Source organism: Amphibalanus amphitrite, unplaced genomic scaffold (assembly GCF_019059575.1).
Source record: "Amphibalanus amphitrite isolate SeventyFive unplaced genomic scaffold, NRLGWU_Aamphi_draft 000496F_arrow, whole genome shotgun sequence".
Lineage (NCBI taxonomy): Eukaryota > Metazoa > Arthropoda > Thecostraca > Balanomorpha > Balanidae > Amphibalanus > Amphibalanus amphitrite.
This window is the reverse complement of record NW_024881990.1, coordinates 407,989-423,658: the sequence shown is the minus strand read 5'-3', so window position 1 is coordinate 423,658 and position 15,670 is coordinate 407,989. Positions and strand designations below refer to the sequence as shown.

At 51.2% G+C, this 15,670-nt stretch overlaps 1 protein-coding gene across 2 annotated transcripts in view; it reads left to right on the top strand.

The window, feature by feature from the left end:
* Window positions 1–15,670, top strand: part of LOC122392658 (NPC intracellular cholesterol transporter 1-like) — a 45,170-nt gene that overhangs the window by 13,469 nt on the left and 16,031 nt on the right. For both annotated transcript variants that reach the window (XM_043387759.1, XM_043387760.1), the window contains exons 3-10: window positions 3,944–4,121; window positions 4,418–4,618; window positions 5,718–5,874; window positions 6,611–6,755; window positions 7,063–7,252; window positions 8,714–8,845; window positions 9,160–9,377; window positions 10,316–10,417. In XM_043387759.1, coding sequence (XP_043243694.1) covers window positions 3,944–4,121; window positions 4,418–4,618; window positions 5,718–5,874; window positions 6,611–6,755; window positions 7,063–7,252; window positions 8,714–8,845; window positions 9,160–9,377; window positions 10,316–10,417 — 1,323 coding nt within the window. The remainder of the gene's footprint in view (window positions 1–3,943; window positions 4,122–4,417; window positions 4,619–5,717; window positions 5,875–6,610; window positions 6,756–7,062; window positions 7,253–8,713; window positions 8,846–9,159; window positions 9,378–10,315; window positions 10,418–15,670) is intronic.

Below are 15,670 nucleotides of genomic sequence, written 5' to 3'. Positions count from 1 at the left end.
CGTAATGTCGCAGCGGACACGGACGGTTTGTCGTCATTTCACCGACGCTGCCAGGTTTTTGCATGCCTGCATGCCGAGGTATTGTCGATGGCAAGTTGACAGCCTGCCGACATGCTGTATGATGGTTATTGGTTACCACTGTGGCCTGTGATATGGCAGAACTTTTGGCTGACGTAGCCAACGTTTCTCCCTTCGTAGTATGTGCATGTGATGCATCATGCGTCTGTTTCGGTAATAACTCACGGCTCTTTTCCTTATTTTAGCTTCTGAAAGGACAGTTGGCTGGATCTGACTGGCCCCCTTCTTCAGCGGCGCGGCGTCGTTCCGCCTTGGCGCTGCCCCGAGGCACTTCGGGCCGGTTAGGTAATCTGTTTGGATCAGTCGATGACGCTATGCTTAGCTCAGGCTTCAACAGTAAACGGAGACTGTTTCACGTCCGCTATTTCGGGCAGACTTCAAACAGTTTGCGTTCCCCGCTCGCATGGCTCGGCTCTGCCAAAACGGACAAAGATATCTCTCCGGTTAAATTTGTCGCGCTAAGTCTCCGCTTCCTCGATCCGAGGTCATTCATTCGTCGTACAGCTTATTTGTGTTAATCTTCAAGTGTCTATGCACTAGTGACTCGGTGAATCTTTTCTTATTCCATCCGTCGACCTTGTCGACATTATCGTAACTTGTCCATTCCATTTATTGATTTGGATGGTCGGGGATTTGTGGGAAGGTGGCCCTCGAGGGGATGCGGTGTGTGAGTCCGACTGCAACGAAGTCCAGTCGGATTACCCAAGTGAAGGTAGCTAGGCACTGACATGAAGGCGAAGGCTTACATACATGTAGGAACTCTGTTCATCTGGAACGACGCCGGGCTCCGGGCTGGCAGTCAACTTCCTGACCATTCCAGACACCGATTGTGTGTTCAGCTCAGTTCGTAGTTATGTCTGTGTCAGTCTGTGTCCATGTCTGACAATCTACGTCCGTGTCTGTCAATCTCTGTCCATCCGCCCATTCTTGACGTCCGTCTGTTCACTCCTTCCGTTCGTGATGTGCGCGTGTGTGTTTCTGTCGGCTGGGGCCTGGGGGACATTGCCCCTCTCCAGCGAACTCATTGTGCCATTTCCGCGCTGTGTTTGGAGAGCCTAACGACTGTGTTACTCACGGAACGACGACTGTGTCAATAACACGGAAAGGCCACTGTGACATTGTGACACTATACGGTCGCTGCGTCACTTGTCAGCATGACACGGAGGGTGACTGTGTCAGTCACAAATAGCGACTAATTTGTCAGTTTCACCGAGTAGCAGTTAAGTCGGTATTACATCAGCGCTTAGTGCCATTCCCAGCTCCTTACTCCTCACGCATTGGTCATTGTGACATCCGTCTACGCAGCACCTCTCTTTTGGCCACTAGAGATCTGCGTTGTCAGCTCTGGCTATTCGCTGCGATGCTGCGCGTCTGTCAGTCTCTGCTCCGGCGCGGAACGTTGACTGTCGTATTAGCGGCTCATCGTGGCGGAATCAGCAGATTTTCAGTCGCCTTTTCGCTACTGAGCTGCCGCTAAACACGTTCTTTTGTGAAAGTTTACCTGTTGGAAACTCCGTGCAGCAAACGAATGCGGCCACCGACCTTAGAAAGGCCGGCACCATCGCGAGAATCGTTACCCATGTGGCCGGACGGCTAAAGCTGCTCCATCGCAGCATATGTGCCCGCCCCCGGTACCATTTTTCCTCCCCTGTGTGGCGAGTGCGACCGGCCGGCCGAAAACCTCCCGGCGTCTCCGCCGTCACGAACACGGTGAGCCGCTGCGACTATTTGCCGTCTCCAGTGGCGACACCAACCCCAGCGAACCGTGACGGTGAGGTGACGTCACCATCACACCACCACCTGCCGAAGCGGTACAGTCGGTGACGTCATACCTGGTCGGCTGGCACCGTCCGGTGGTGACTCGGCGCACGGTGGCGTGGTGTATGACGTCATCGTTCTACCTGTATCCGTCGCTGTTTTGCTCATTGGCCAGCTGATTGGAGGTGCTAACAGCGTAAGTTATCGGTCATAATCCGACGATCCGCTATTGTATTTGCTCTTCCTTACCTATATTTACAGAAGTCGTGACTGCCGAGTGGTGACTCACTGATAATAAATGACTTGCATGAAAACAGTAGGCGTGCGTGGAGAGGGACATGGAACACCTTCCAGAATCCTGACAAGGTCGCTCGGCGGGCTCAGGCAGCGGCTGCCGAGTGACGTCACCGCACCGGGGGCTGGTGACGTCACCGGTGGAGAGACGGCCGCGCTGAGTCAGCTGATGGGGGCAGGAAGGGCGTCTGTCAGTCTGTTGGGCGTGATTCTCCTCCAGCGCGTGACTGAGGTGCTCCCGCACGGCTCCGGAGCGATGTCACACCATATAAACTGTAGAACAGACGCGAAAGACGCCTCCGCGTGACACACATGCGCTGTTGGACTGGGGGATGAGTAACCGGTGCCGATACACTGCCCGGTAAACCGGCCACCTGTACCGGCTTCAACCGGTATGGCTTCGTCCGCCCCAGTGGAGCACCTACAGATGCATTGGTGCCAAATAACCACTGAGTCGTGCGCCCTAGAGACCCAACAAGCATACAAACAAACATTCAGGCAGCTACCCTGTGAGCACCGGATCCCCCATCCGCTCCGCGTGCACCTCACGTTACGGCTCCATAGCCCGTCCGGTGTGCCAGGCAACCGAGTGGTGTGACTCGTAATGGGTGTTTGGTATTGGAGCGGCCGGATGGGGTAGGGGAGAGGGGTGTTATGTGGGTACTGGAAGGGGAGGGGAGGAGGGTGCCCTACTGTGTGTGTGGCGTGACACTGGTCAACGGAAGGCGACCGGAATGGTAACTGGGCGTTGGTAACGGCGCGTCGACTTATTTTATTTCATTCATTCCAAAAGCTAAACAGTTAAACACATTGACGGTAGTCTTCATTCATACAATTACTCACACGTTGTTATGCAGTGAACGCATGAACATCATGCGTCATGAATGGGTGACGTCAGATTCCAATGATGGTCGACCGAGCGGCGTAACAGCACCTGTATTTGTGGGCGACCCTGCGGTGCCGTTTGTAGGTGTGGGTGTATGCTGTCCCACTTAGATGTGGACGATGTGGTCCAGTTCGGTGCTCTGTTGAACTCCGTCCATGTCGGTCTTCTACTGCCGCCCGGCTGTTTAAAAGCAAGATCAATAATGATGTTGAAAGAAGTAGAGGATGAAAGATCTCACCGTTCCGGAAGTGTCGGACAGGCTGGTCGTCGGGCGTTGCACCGCGGTTCTTTTTATCACCGTTTGATGGTGCAGAACCGGGTGGGGCAGGAACGGAAGGGTGGACCGACGTATGGTATATTGAGGGACCGACCGTCTGCCGGTGCGGCGCCACTCCTTGTAACTTAACGGCCGCTTCATGGCGTCATCGCCACTTCTTATGACATCACTGCCACCAGCAGTGTTGCCAGACATCGACAGACTTGTTTGGATCGGAACGACATCAAACGGGAGTGGGAGGCAGTGCTTTCGTCTATCACTATCATTCGTCTATCACCTCGTCTGTATACCCCACTCGTCTATCCCTCGTCTGTCAGTTATTTTTTTCGCAATAGGTGTGATACCTTATAATGTAACTCCAGGGGTGATGCTGACGACTTACACCGCCTACCCACTGCTCGTGTTTGTTGTGTTGGAGTTGTCTGTGCAGTGTCACGATGATATTTCTGCTCCCAGGTGACCGCCGCGATGGAGACTGGCATGCAACATAGTCTGTGCACACCATTGTGTGAGTGTGGACTGTCACGGTTATATTTCTATCCACAGGTACCCGCTGCGGCAGACGATGACGAGGGCCACCGTGTGTGGTGTGTTGCTGTAAACTGTGGGGTATTGACCGTTGATTGACACCCTGCTATTTCTGTCCATAGGTAACCGCGGCAGCAGACGATGACGAGGGCCACTGTCTGTGGTACGGCAGCTGCGGCCCGACCACCCTGTTCGGCGCCCACTCCAACTGTCCGTACACGGGGCCGGCCAAACCGCTCACCGATCAGAAGTCCATCGATATTCTGCGCGACACATGCCCGTTCCTCTTCGAAGGAAAAGGTGAGCGCCATTGGGGTCTGCGGATTGAGGGTTGGTTACTGGTTACATCGATCAGTGAAGGGAGCACCGATGACCGAGGATCTTTCCTTACTTGCCCAGTGTCTCTATCGTGTGGAAATGATGATCACTGATGTTGCCGCTAGTTTTAGACTGGACTGTTCAGTTATTTGTCCGATCACCGGTCCAGCCGGCTGCAGACTGGCGTGCCTAGCTCAAAATCGGTGCTGCTGTGTTTGAAACCTGCCGGCCCTACCGATGCCACCCTATCTAATCCGTGGCCCTGCTCTCTCCCCCAGACGGGTCTGGCCCGCTCAACACGTGCTGTGACGGCGACAACATCAAGGAGATGGCCTCCTCGCTGGTGCTGGTCTCCTCCCAGTTCGCGCGCTGCCCCGTCTGCTACTACAACTTCCGCAAGTCCATATGCGAGATGTCCTGCTCGCCTAGGCAGTCCACCTTCATCAACGTCACCGAAGTGAAACACGATCGGGCGACAGGTGAGACGAACTGACCTGAGCTGAGCTGGGCTGAGCTGACCTGACCTGACCTGACCTCACAAAACACCACTGACTTTGGGCTAGCCGTCAGATGTGTCTATTTACGCAGGGCGGTTTGAATAAAAATAAGTTTCTGACGGCATTTTGGGTTTGAACGACACATCGGCCGCATGGATTTCTGGCTGGTTTCCTTGAATTTCACGCCCACAAGCGCTTACATCTTCCCCAGCCTGTGTGATTATTTAAATATCATAAAATTTCGAACTAGCATGGGAGCGGCCGAGCGTGTCTAACTTTTCGGGTGGCCTGTCATCCCGTGTCCAGTACCGGATTCTGCCCCTTATAGTCGCTGTAATGACCTCCCTGGTAGGTAGCCCGCAGCAGCGGCCAGATAATGAGATCTCCAGCTGCTCGGGGCGGGCGGCGGGGAAGGAATATTAGGCAACTGTTCGGTGAAGTCGGGAACTAATATCGTCACCCGGCGGGGAGGGGAATCAGATGACCTGGCTGGGAGACGAGGTGCCGCCCGGTCCCTGAGACTTCTCGGATTCGTCGACGAGGCTGTTGGAACTGATAAAGAGTTTGGGGTGCTGACTCTGAGAGAATCTCCTTGTTAGTTGCTGGATGCACCCCCTTTCGAGCCCAACATTGTGTGCTGGTGGTAGACCGTCCGTTTATGTATCTCCGGGGATCTTCAGTGTTTGGTCACCCTCCCCACCGCCGCATTTTCTGGGTGCCAGTTTCAGCACCTCTGACGCTCCCTCCCTGTAAGTGCTGACCTGGTCGGCCGCACCCGACAGCCCCGCCGGAGCCGCGCCCTGGTGAGGCTGCACCTTCCGTACACGGTGGGCCGCACCGGCCCGCACCCCAACAACTGTTCTACCCCTCTGACCCCTACGTGCGCGGTTAGTCGCCTGTGATCTACCCTGAGACACGTGACACTGACCTGACCCTTCTACCCACTGTCGATCCTTTCCTGACCTGCACTGTCCCCCACTGACCTCTCTACTAACCCCTTCTGACCCTGTTTTGACCCCTGCTGACAATCTCTGATCCCTCCTGCCCCCTGCTGACCCTTTCTACCCTCTCTGTCCGACAGATAAGGACTATGTCGCGCGGGTGACGTACTACCTGAGTCGTAACTACACCCGTGGCGTGTACGACAGCTGCTCCAAGGTGCAGAATTCGCAGACAAACTCACCGGCAATCGGTGCCATGTGCGGACAGTGGGGCTGGTACCGCTGCAACGACGAACGGTGAGTTACACTCGACGGCAGACTTCACTGTCTACAGACACGACCAGGTAGACCAAGCCCAGTATCGTGTCCATTTTGACACGCCGTTATCCCCTGAGGTCCACTCAGAGTCGTCCGTATCCCCTGCGGCCGTCTCGAGGCCACAGGGTTAACTCTGTCGTCATCCCACCTGTGACGTCATCGTCGCCGTCGGCCGGCCGCGCTGGCAGGGCTCCCGGGACCCGGGGAGCCAGCGGCGGCGGCAGCCAACTCGACACGGCGCCTGTCGGTGGCGGCCGGGCGGGTGGGGTTGGAGCGGGGAGAGGCCGGGGTTGGGCGGAGGCGCTTTGTCGCTGTCAGCTAAATGGATCCCGATGGTTCTGAGTTCGGTATCAATCAGTATAAGCATGGGCGCAAAATGACCTCGCAGTCGGCGCGCCCCTAACCCACAACAATCAGTAACAAACAACAATCAGTATTAGCTATTGCGATTTTTTTTTAGAATAGATTAATGAATGTGTGTCTAACTGTCTAGCGTGTCTAGACACATTTATCAATATAACGTGCCTACCAGAATGCCATCGCTGCCTAGATTTGCTCTCACAGTCCCCGGCCAAATCGTTGTGACCCGAGACTGCGTTTGATCAACGACCTCAGTCTTCACCCCCGTACCCCCTTGGGCCGATTTAGGCGTGTGGCTCGACGCACTTGGCAAATTGAGTGTTTCTAACACAGCACCGTGATGCTCCTTCCTCAGGTTCTACGACTTTCTCGGCCACAACCCGTACACGCCGTTCCCGATTGACTATCAGCTAACGGAGGATGGTGACGATGTGTCTCCGTACACACCGCTCAGCCCCGAGATCCAGACGTGCAACGAGACCTTCCAGACGCCGACCGGGGTCAGTATGAGCGGAGCTCGGGGTAGGGGGAGTGTGAGCCGGAGATGGGACTACAACTGCTACTAAGTGACTTTCATTCTGCCCATTTAAAACCTCGCGCTAAATTGTTAAAAAAGCGGAGGATGGGGACGGTGACGGGACTTGAAGCTGGCATTGCCTAGAACTTATGTCTGGATTGTTTTCTTCAGGTGTAAACCTATTTCATCCCATATTTTGCTGTGTCTCACTTTCCCACACACTTACAGTAGCTTAACTGTGTTCGTTTTACCCTCGCCTCCAACGCACGCTTATCCCCTCGTTCTCGCAGAAGCGTATCGAGGCGTGCAGCTGCTCCGACTGCCCGGTGTCGTGCCCTGTGGCGCCGCCGATCCCGGCCCCGCCCGGCGACTGGATGATCGGCCCCGTCTACGGCTCCGTGGTCGTGATGGCCGCAGTGTTTGTGGCACTGGCTGTGCCGTTCGTCTGCGTGTTTGTCTGCTGGTACTCGCGCAACAGAGGTCAGTCGCCGCCCTGGGGCGGGGATGTCATAGTTACGAGCTTGGCTCACCACCCACCCACAGACTTGATAGACATATGTTGTCTATTAGACATTGAAGAGGCCATCCTTGACCCAATGTGTGCGTCTGTGTGGTTGAATGTAGGTTATAGTCTTGCTTCGTTCTACTGTCGTCCGACTAATCGTGTTCGATTTTGTCGTAATCCGTCCCGCCCTACCCCGTGGTCCATTTACCGTGCCTGTCCCGTCATGCCCCTGCATGCTGTCGTGCTTTCGTCCAATCCTAGTCCATCGCGTGGTGGTCCTGCTCAAGTGATGCGCATAACCTAAGAGCGGTGCGGTAACACAGAGTGGTCGCCGGTCCTGCTCTCGGCCGGCGCCCGGGCCGCCGGTGGGGGCGGCAGACTGGAGTCTGTTCCCGATGTGGAGATCCGCCGACTGAATATCGCTGCCGCCGCCCGGGAGGCACTCGCCGGCCGGCCGCGGCCAGAACTGGCTGTTTACACCAGTAGGTGGAAGACAATCAGGTCTTCCAGTGTGTGCCAGGGACGCTCAGATCCTCTAGTGTGTGTGCCGGGGACGCCGGTTTTCCATTGAGCCGAGTTGAGTGCTGGATCTGCAGTGTTGGGGCCCAACCAGCGCCTGTGCCTGTGGTGGATGTCGCCAAGGTTCTATAGCATGCCGGTAGTCACTGGTTTGAAGTTTTATTGGGTCTGCTGACGCCCCGTTGGACTAAGTTACAGGGAACTGCAGCAGCTGCTGCAGGGGCTGTGTTGAGCCGGAACTTCTGAGACCCGTCTGTGTGGGTTGACGTGTGTTTGTTTGGGTCTATTTCGGGCGGTGACTTCGGTGGGGATAGATTCGCTGTCTACAACGAACCCATGGGAGAAAAGGTGCAGCTGCGGACGGCTGAGACGCCACGGCTCCACTGACACCAGCTGGGGAATATGGATGACTATGGTTTTGTTTCAGGGAATCTTCAGGTTGATCTTGGTTGTTTGGTTTGATGTTTATTTGAGTGTTTGCTTGCTTTTCTATAGGCTGTGATGGTGGATTAGCGTTGGGGTTTTTGGTTATGTGAGCGCGCTATGGCAGGGGAGGGAGGGTCAAGAAAATCTGGTGTAGGAAGTGTGAGGTGGCTTGAGTTGCATGTCTCAACGGTGCTGCCGTGGGGGTGATGCCCCTCATCCCTTCCCAAACAGCGTAGGTATGACTCGCAAGTTTTCGATACATTATCACTGATTTGATGTGCTACTGTTACGTGCTGGCATCTGTCAGTATCGTTCCCCGTTTATCGAACGAAAGCTTTTCACGGGCATACACATTCTATTTCAGGTCGACATTGACTTCCAGCAATGTTGCAATAACAACTGCTATTGGTTTCCATTGTCAACTACCCATTAGCGAAAGTCTCCCTCTTTCTACTGCCGCCACTCTAACCAGCCCCGTTCCCCGCTCTCAGTATCTGCTCCTCTGGATGACCGTGACAAGTCTGGCAGTCCGCACGTGGACATCACTCAGGCCTCGTGTCTGGAGCGCTGGGGAGCCATCATGGAGCGAAACGTCGAGCAGTTCTTCCGCTCCTGGGGCACCTGTGAGTACCGGAGGACTGGGGAGTGAAAGAAGACGATCGGATGCTGTAGATTCTTATTTCAATGCACTATGGGCATAGGATCAGCGTCGGTGGGGCGTGTGAATCTGTTTATCATGGTTGCATATGTTACTCTCTTTTTTGCAAAGGAAGACGTTACTGCTCACAAAGAGTTTCAATAAATTCTACTCCGTTCGTTGTGTGTGTGTGTGTGTTTTTTTTTTGCGATTCGGTCTACGAGTATGTCCCTATGCGTCTGGCACCTGTTATGGTTACCGCTCGCATTGTGTGACCATCGCATCCGTCCCGTGTTCCAGTCTGTGCCATGCACCCGGTGCCGATCCTGATCATCGGCCTGCTGGTGGCCGTCGGCCTGTCGTTCGGTGTGGTCAAACTGAAGGTCACCACCGACCCGATCGAGCTGTGGGCCTCACCCACCAGCCGCTCCCGCGTCGAGAAGGACTACTTCGACCAGAACTTCGGGCCCTTCTACCGGACGGAGATGCTCATTATCCGCGCCAAGGATCTGGAGCCGGTTAGTGGGGAAGAACGGGAACCGCGGGTGGACGTTTCAGCGGACGAATAGTGGGAAGAACGGGTTTGCTCGAGTAGGAGCGAGTTGGATGGGTGGATCGAGGCTGGCGGAGTAGTTCAGGATGTGGTGTCGCTATTCGCTGCTAAAGGCAGGCTACCCGGATCTCCAAGATGTGAGCCATTAGCTAATGTTGGAGGTATCTTTGGCATACCTATGCAGCGGTATATTTAGCGATCCCTGTCGTGGTTGGCACTCAACATCCGACCCTCGACCAATGACGCTAACCCTAAAATCCCGTCCCATGATATTCTAACTCTCCCTTCCTCTGATCTCTACTTTTCTCTTCTACCCATTCTGATCTATCCCCGACCCTATGCCGCTCCGACCTCCGACCCCAGAGCTCCGACCTCCGACCCCTGAGCTCCGACCTCCGACCCCTGAGCTCCGACCTCCGACCCCAGAGCTCCGACCCCAGAGCTCCAACCCCAGAGCTCCGACCTCCGACCTCTGCCCTATAACACAGCCGAGAGCCGGCCGCCGGCCGCCAGCACACGCGATATTGATCGGTGCCGCGCCGGCTCTTCAACCGGGGCGTGGCGCCACCGGAGGGGGGATTCCGGCTAGCCTAGGGATGGCTGTCCTGTCGGATGGGGGGGGGGAGGGGGCTGATAAAGTAGGGCTGTCCCTGTATTGACAGATGAGACATGGGTTCCGATGGATATTTGGCCAGAATGTGGGTCATGGGTGAACATCGATTTTTTGGGGGGAGGGGGGGGGGGGTTAAGCAGCTGTTAGTTTAACCGCCGTATTTCACACCGTTACAACTGTCTGCGATACAGTTCATGATACCGCCATCATTCCCCTTGCTGCTGCCCCCGGTCGGCCTCTTTTCGTATGGAGTATATGTTTGTGACGTCACGCCGCCGTTCTGCCGTCAGTTTAACCACACAAACGAGGGCGGTACCACTGAGTTCGGGCCGGCATTCCACAAAAACCTACTGTCGGCAGTAATGGAGCTGCAAAACTACATTACAGATAATGTGAGTACTCGGCGCAGTCGGATGGGCTGCTGCCTACTGCAGCCGCATCTCTGATAGTGTCACTCATTGCCGTAAAAGTGGGTTGGGACACTTGATCCTATGCCGCGAGCATTCTGGAAATAATAAAATGTGTGCGATATGCTGATGTCTGGTGGGATATCTTTGTCAGTAGTACGATTTACTACTTCTCACGTCGTCAACAGCTTCATTCTCTGTTCTGGTACTGTGTCATTGTACTTACCATCAGGGGCGTCGTTTTGTATAGGCCTGGGAGTGCCCGAGCACTACCAATATTCAGCTGAGCACTACCAATGTGTTGTTGAGCACTACCAACATTTTTCTTCACTTATTGAGAAAATTGCATTCAAACATGTCATACAAATAAAATGAATGAGGTTCTTATGTATAAAATCAACATGATAGCAAGTAACTTCAATGGTAAGTGGTAACTATTGATGAAAATCTATAGACTTACTCCACAAGTAGATTGAATTTGAATTGGTTGACCAATTCAATCTTCTTGTAGCGTACCTAAGTCCATAAATTTCCATCAATACCTAGGTATCATTTTCACTTTCCACATCATGTCATTACGTCAAGTAATTTCAAGTTATGTGGTACCTACCTACTACCCTACCAAGTTTCACAGTAGTCAGGGGCGTCGTTTTGTATAGGCCTGGTAGGGCCCGAGCCTTACCAATGTTTATTTGGGCCCTACCAATGTTCGCTGAGCCCTACCAATCTTTTGTCACTTATCAGTTGATAAAAAATCAAAATAAACAGATAAGCAAATACACCTTTTTGCACTCAAAATAGGCATCTTTTCATTCAATTTCGGCGAATTGCATTCAATTTTAGCGATCTCTCTATTCGAAACAAATGAGAGATCGCTAAAATTGAATGCAATTCGCCGAAATTGAATGAAAAGATGCCTATTTTGAGTGCAAAAAGGTGTATTAAATAAGCACATATGCAAGTACATAAATAAGGTTCTAGCCACAGTAGGTGCATGTAGCTGACAATGATGTTTCACGTGTCTAGGACTCCGGTCCTTAATGGATTTTAAGAGGCTCGAAAACGCAATTGGTTATAGAGGTCCATAACTGCCTCTGAGTCCCGCATACCACGCGACCGCCCCTAATAGACCCCGATCCGTCTCCACACCAGCCGCTGGAGGCCCTACACCGACTTCGGAAGGTGCCGCGGTGCTCCAGAATAGGCCATAGGTATATTGATTTGAGTGGGTGATGCAGCCTGATTCCCCAGGGTTCAACGCCAGGTCATTACCGCATCAGACCCCGAAAACTGAAGCTCGTAACTACGAGGGGCGTTCAAAAAGTTTCGGGCCGAACAATGAAGGAGTTGGAATTTTGGCCTGCAAGGCGGTGTGTTAAATGATGTGTTATTGGGATGTCCACTTACGCAAATTAAGTAAGCGGCCATTAATTAAGTCTCTTCTGTGATTGATTCGGGCTTCTATTCGTAGCATAGTTCGCCATTTCGGATAGGATGGGCGACGCCCAGAAGAGAGCAGTGATTCGTTTCTCATCTCATCTCATCTCATATATTTAACACATTCATTCGAACAGACAATCAGTGTCGCTTCGATTGGCGCAAAAGTGCCGGAGCACTTAACTCTGGGCGCCTCTCGAGTTCGCACAATCACACTGGGTGCCGCCCACAGCCTCGCAGCCGCTGCCCGCCACCGCGCAGACCGCTCTCAATAGATGTAAAGGCGCCGGCGCCGAGGGCAGCGCTCTGTGACGACCGGTGTCAAAGGACTGGGCGCTAGGGATAGGTGGCAGGATGGGAAGGAGAGGCAAAACGTTTGGTGGCATGGATGAATTGGTACACCGCTCGTGCTACCTCGAATTCGTCCCTGGGTCGTACCGTATTACCGTGTAGTATGAAGTCTAGTTGTTCCTTTTGTGATAAATTGTGTATGTCAATGCCTGTTATACCATTTATTATGTTTGTCATTCTCTCTCTTTCTTGTGTGTACTTTGGACATTTTAGTAAGTAATGTCCTGTGTTCTCGTTAGTTCTGCCTTGGCAGTGGTTGCAATATGGAGATTCAGTTTTTTGTATTTGAAATAAATGGGATTTTAACTCTGACATCCCAACCCTTAGACGTGTTAGAAGTGTATTTTCCATTTTCGAACCATAAATATAATACTTTGGTGGTTTTTCTATATGTAAGTGAGACTTGAGATGTTTTTTAAATGAGAATAAAGTTCTAGTCTCTCTCAAGTTCTGTGGCAGTTCATTTATTAGTTTAATTGTACTGGGAAGAAACGAGTTTTTCAGTAGACAGGTTTTGGGATATATTTCCCTTCTGTTATTAGAGTTGCGAAGAAGTCGGTTGTTATTTCTTCGATCAGGGGGCAATAGTTGTTTGATATATGTTGGAGTATCGTCGAGCGTCAGTCGTTGGAAAAATACTATCTTATGCATTTCACGTCTTTTCTTTAATGAAGTCCATCCTAGTTCTCGTCTGAGATTGTCTGTCGGAGTTCTAAATAATGTCGCAGTCACAAGTCTGGCCCCTCTGTTCTGAAGTGTTTCAAGTCGTAAAGTATCGTGTGCTGTTAGCAGTCCGTCGTAAATGATGTCCGCGTAGTCAAAATATGGCAATACATGTGTCGTATATATTTGTTGCAATAAGGTCCTGGGCAAGTAGGAAGCGATACGATAGAGTGGGCTAAGGGCAATGTTAACTTTTCTGATGATGTCGTTGATGTGCTCGTGAAACCTAAGGTCGTTCGATATTGTCAATCCCAGGTGTTTATGATAAGCAACAACTGGGATGGGCATGGCTGCAAATGTTAGTTTTGGTGGGATTTTCTGTTTACGTTTTGTGAAATGCTGTTGGAGAGTTTTCCTTGGGTTAAATTGTATCATCCAGTTGTCACCGTACTTGTGGATTTCATTTAGATCTCTTTGAAGTGAGCTTTCAACTGTTTCTCTATTATTAGGAGAGTGTGGGGCTATCAGACAAGCATCGTCGGCGAAGAATAGCATTTCATTTTCGGTTTTTGTTGAAAGGTTATTTAAGTACATTAAGGCTAAAAGGGGGCCCAAAACTGAACCCTGAGGGCATCCCGCTTGAAGTGGTCGGAGCGAAGATGTGGAATTGTTTATTACTACGCGTTGATGTCGATTTGTTAAGTATGAAGTTAGCCATGGTATAAGGTTTGCCAGACCGAATTCATGTTCACATTTGTGGAGAAGGCCCTTGTGCCAAATTTTCTCGAAATAGCGGCTGATGTCCAGATAGATAATGTTATGGTCCTTTCCGTCGTCAAGGTTTTCATATGACGAATGGGTTAAGTAGAAAAGCTGCAACTGAGTCCCATGTCCGGGCCGGTAACCGCTTTGCCGCTCCGTTAGTAGGTTGTGTACAGTTATGTGGTTGTAAATACGTTTGAATACTATTTTTTCAAATATTTTCGAGATGCAGCTTAATAAACTGATGGGCCTGTACCCTTCTACATCTGCTGGACTACCTTTGTTTTTAAAAATTGGTTTCACGTTTGCAATTTTCCAGCTCTTTGGGTACTGGCTTGTGTCGATAGACTTATTGAACAGTTTTGAAAGTGGTTCAGCGAGAATAACTGCCGCTAACTTTATTATTCTTACTGGTACCTCATCGGAACCGGTTGATTTATTTACATTTAATCTATTTATTATACTTAATACTTCTCGTTCTGATATTTTGGCCGCCCTTAATAATGGGACTTCTGGATAGTCCTGTGGCTGAATCACTCTCGTTTCGCTGTCTTCAAGATGTGATTGGGCGGCAAAATATGCATTTAATAAATCAGCTTTCGCCTCATCATGTTCTATTAAGTTGTTACTGTTATTATTGTTATGCAAAGGGGGAATATGCGAAGATTTTGTTTTCCCAATCATTTTCCTTATGATTGAATGGTACTTGTGTGGGTTGTGTTTCATTTGGACAAGTAGATGTCCTTCTTTAATAAGATAATTACGCTTTAATTTGTGTACCATTGCTGTAACTTGGTTACGGCAATGCCTCCATCTATTCCACTGCAATTTATTTAAACTGTCATCGGCACTGTTTTCTCTTCGAGCTACTCTAAATAGTCTGTCCCTTTTTCTCATCAAACGTTTCAGTTCAGCAGTTACCCAGGGTTTATCTTTTGGTCGGGGGGACACTCTCTTCTTGGGAATACTTTTTTCAGCTGCTTTCATTAGTGCAGAAGTGAGCAATTCGGTAGCGGTGTCTATGTCGTTGTCTAGAATACCGTCCCAGTCCGTTGTCATAAGTTCGTGCGTCAGTCGTTGGGAGTCGAGTTTGGAATAGTCCCACACCACCTTGTGTCGCGTCAAAGTTTCTTCTACCCAGTCGTTGAGGGTTACATATATTGGACAGTGGTCTATGGAGGAAAACGGTGGCAATACTCCGCTGTCTATGACGCTTTCCCGGTCGGATACCAGGCAAAGGTCTCTGAGATTCGCGATACTGCCCACGTAACGCGTCGGCTCGTTTATGAGTTGGGTAAATGATAGGGACTCAGTGGTTTCCTTTAATTGTTTCTCAAATTTAGTGATGGGAGTGTGATTTTGCAGAGGATCTTGCAAGAATGAATTACCGGCGTTGAAATCTCCCATTATTATTATCACGGACGGGTTGTACTTCTGAGCTTTAAAGACACTTTCAGAGAAGTTACTCAAAAAAGTTTCTAAGCGCTCAGTTGGTAAGTTTGGGGGTAGGTAGAGACAGCATATAAGAACAGTTAATTTTTTTAATTTGGTTTTCGCCCAAACCCACTCTTCCTCTCCGACTTCGAGATCTGGTAGCCTTGTCGCTGCCAGAGACGTGTGGAAGTATAATGAGACACCTCCTCCGTGCCGGTTTCGGTGTCGAGTGAAGGGAGCATGAAAGCTTCTTAGGGTATAAAGACTAGGATGTATTTCTTCGTTCAGCTTTGTTTCTGAGAGACCCAGAATGTTTATGTTGTTGTTAGCTACAAAGTATTCTAACTCGTCCTGTTTAGTTCCTGCTGTTATGCTGTTTATGTTCACGTGAGCCATATTAATTTTGTGACGTGTTTTGCCCGAGCTTACCGTACACGAATCAGAGTGTCCGATGATACGTGTACGATCAGAGGATTCGTCCGAGGCGGCACGAGCGGTTCGGGAAATATGGCTGCTGACCCGGCCGTCCAGACGCGCCCCCAGCGACTCACCCGCAACGCTACGGTTATCCATGACGAGCAGCCGCCGAAG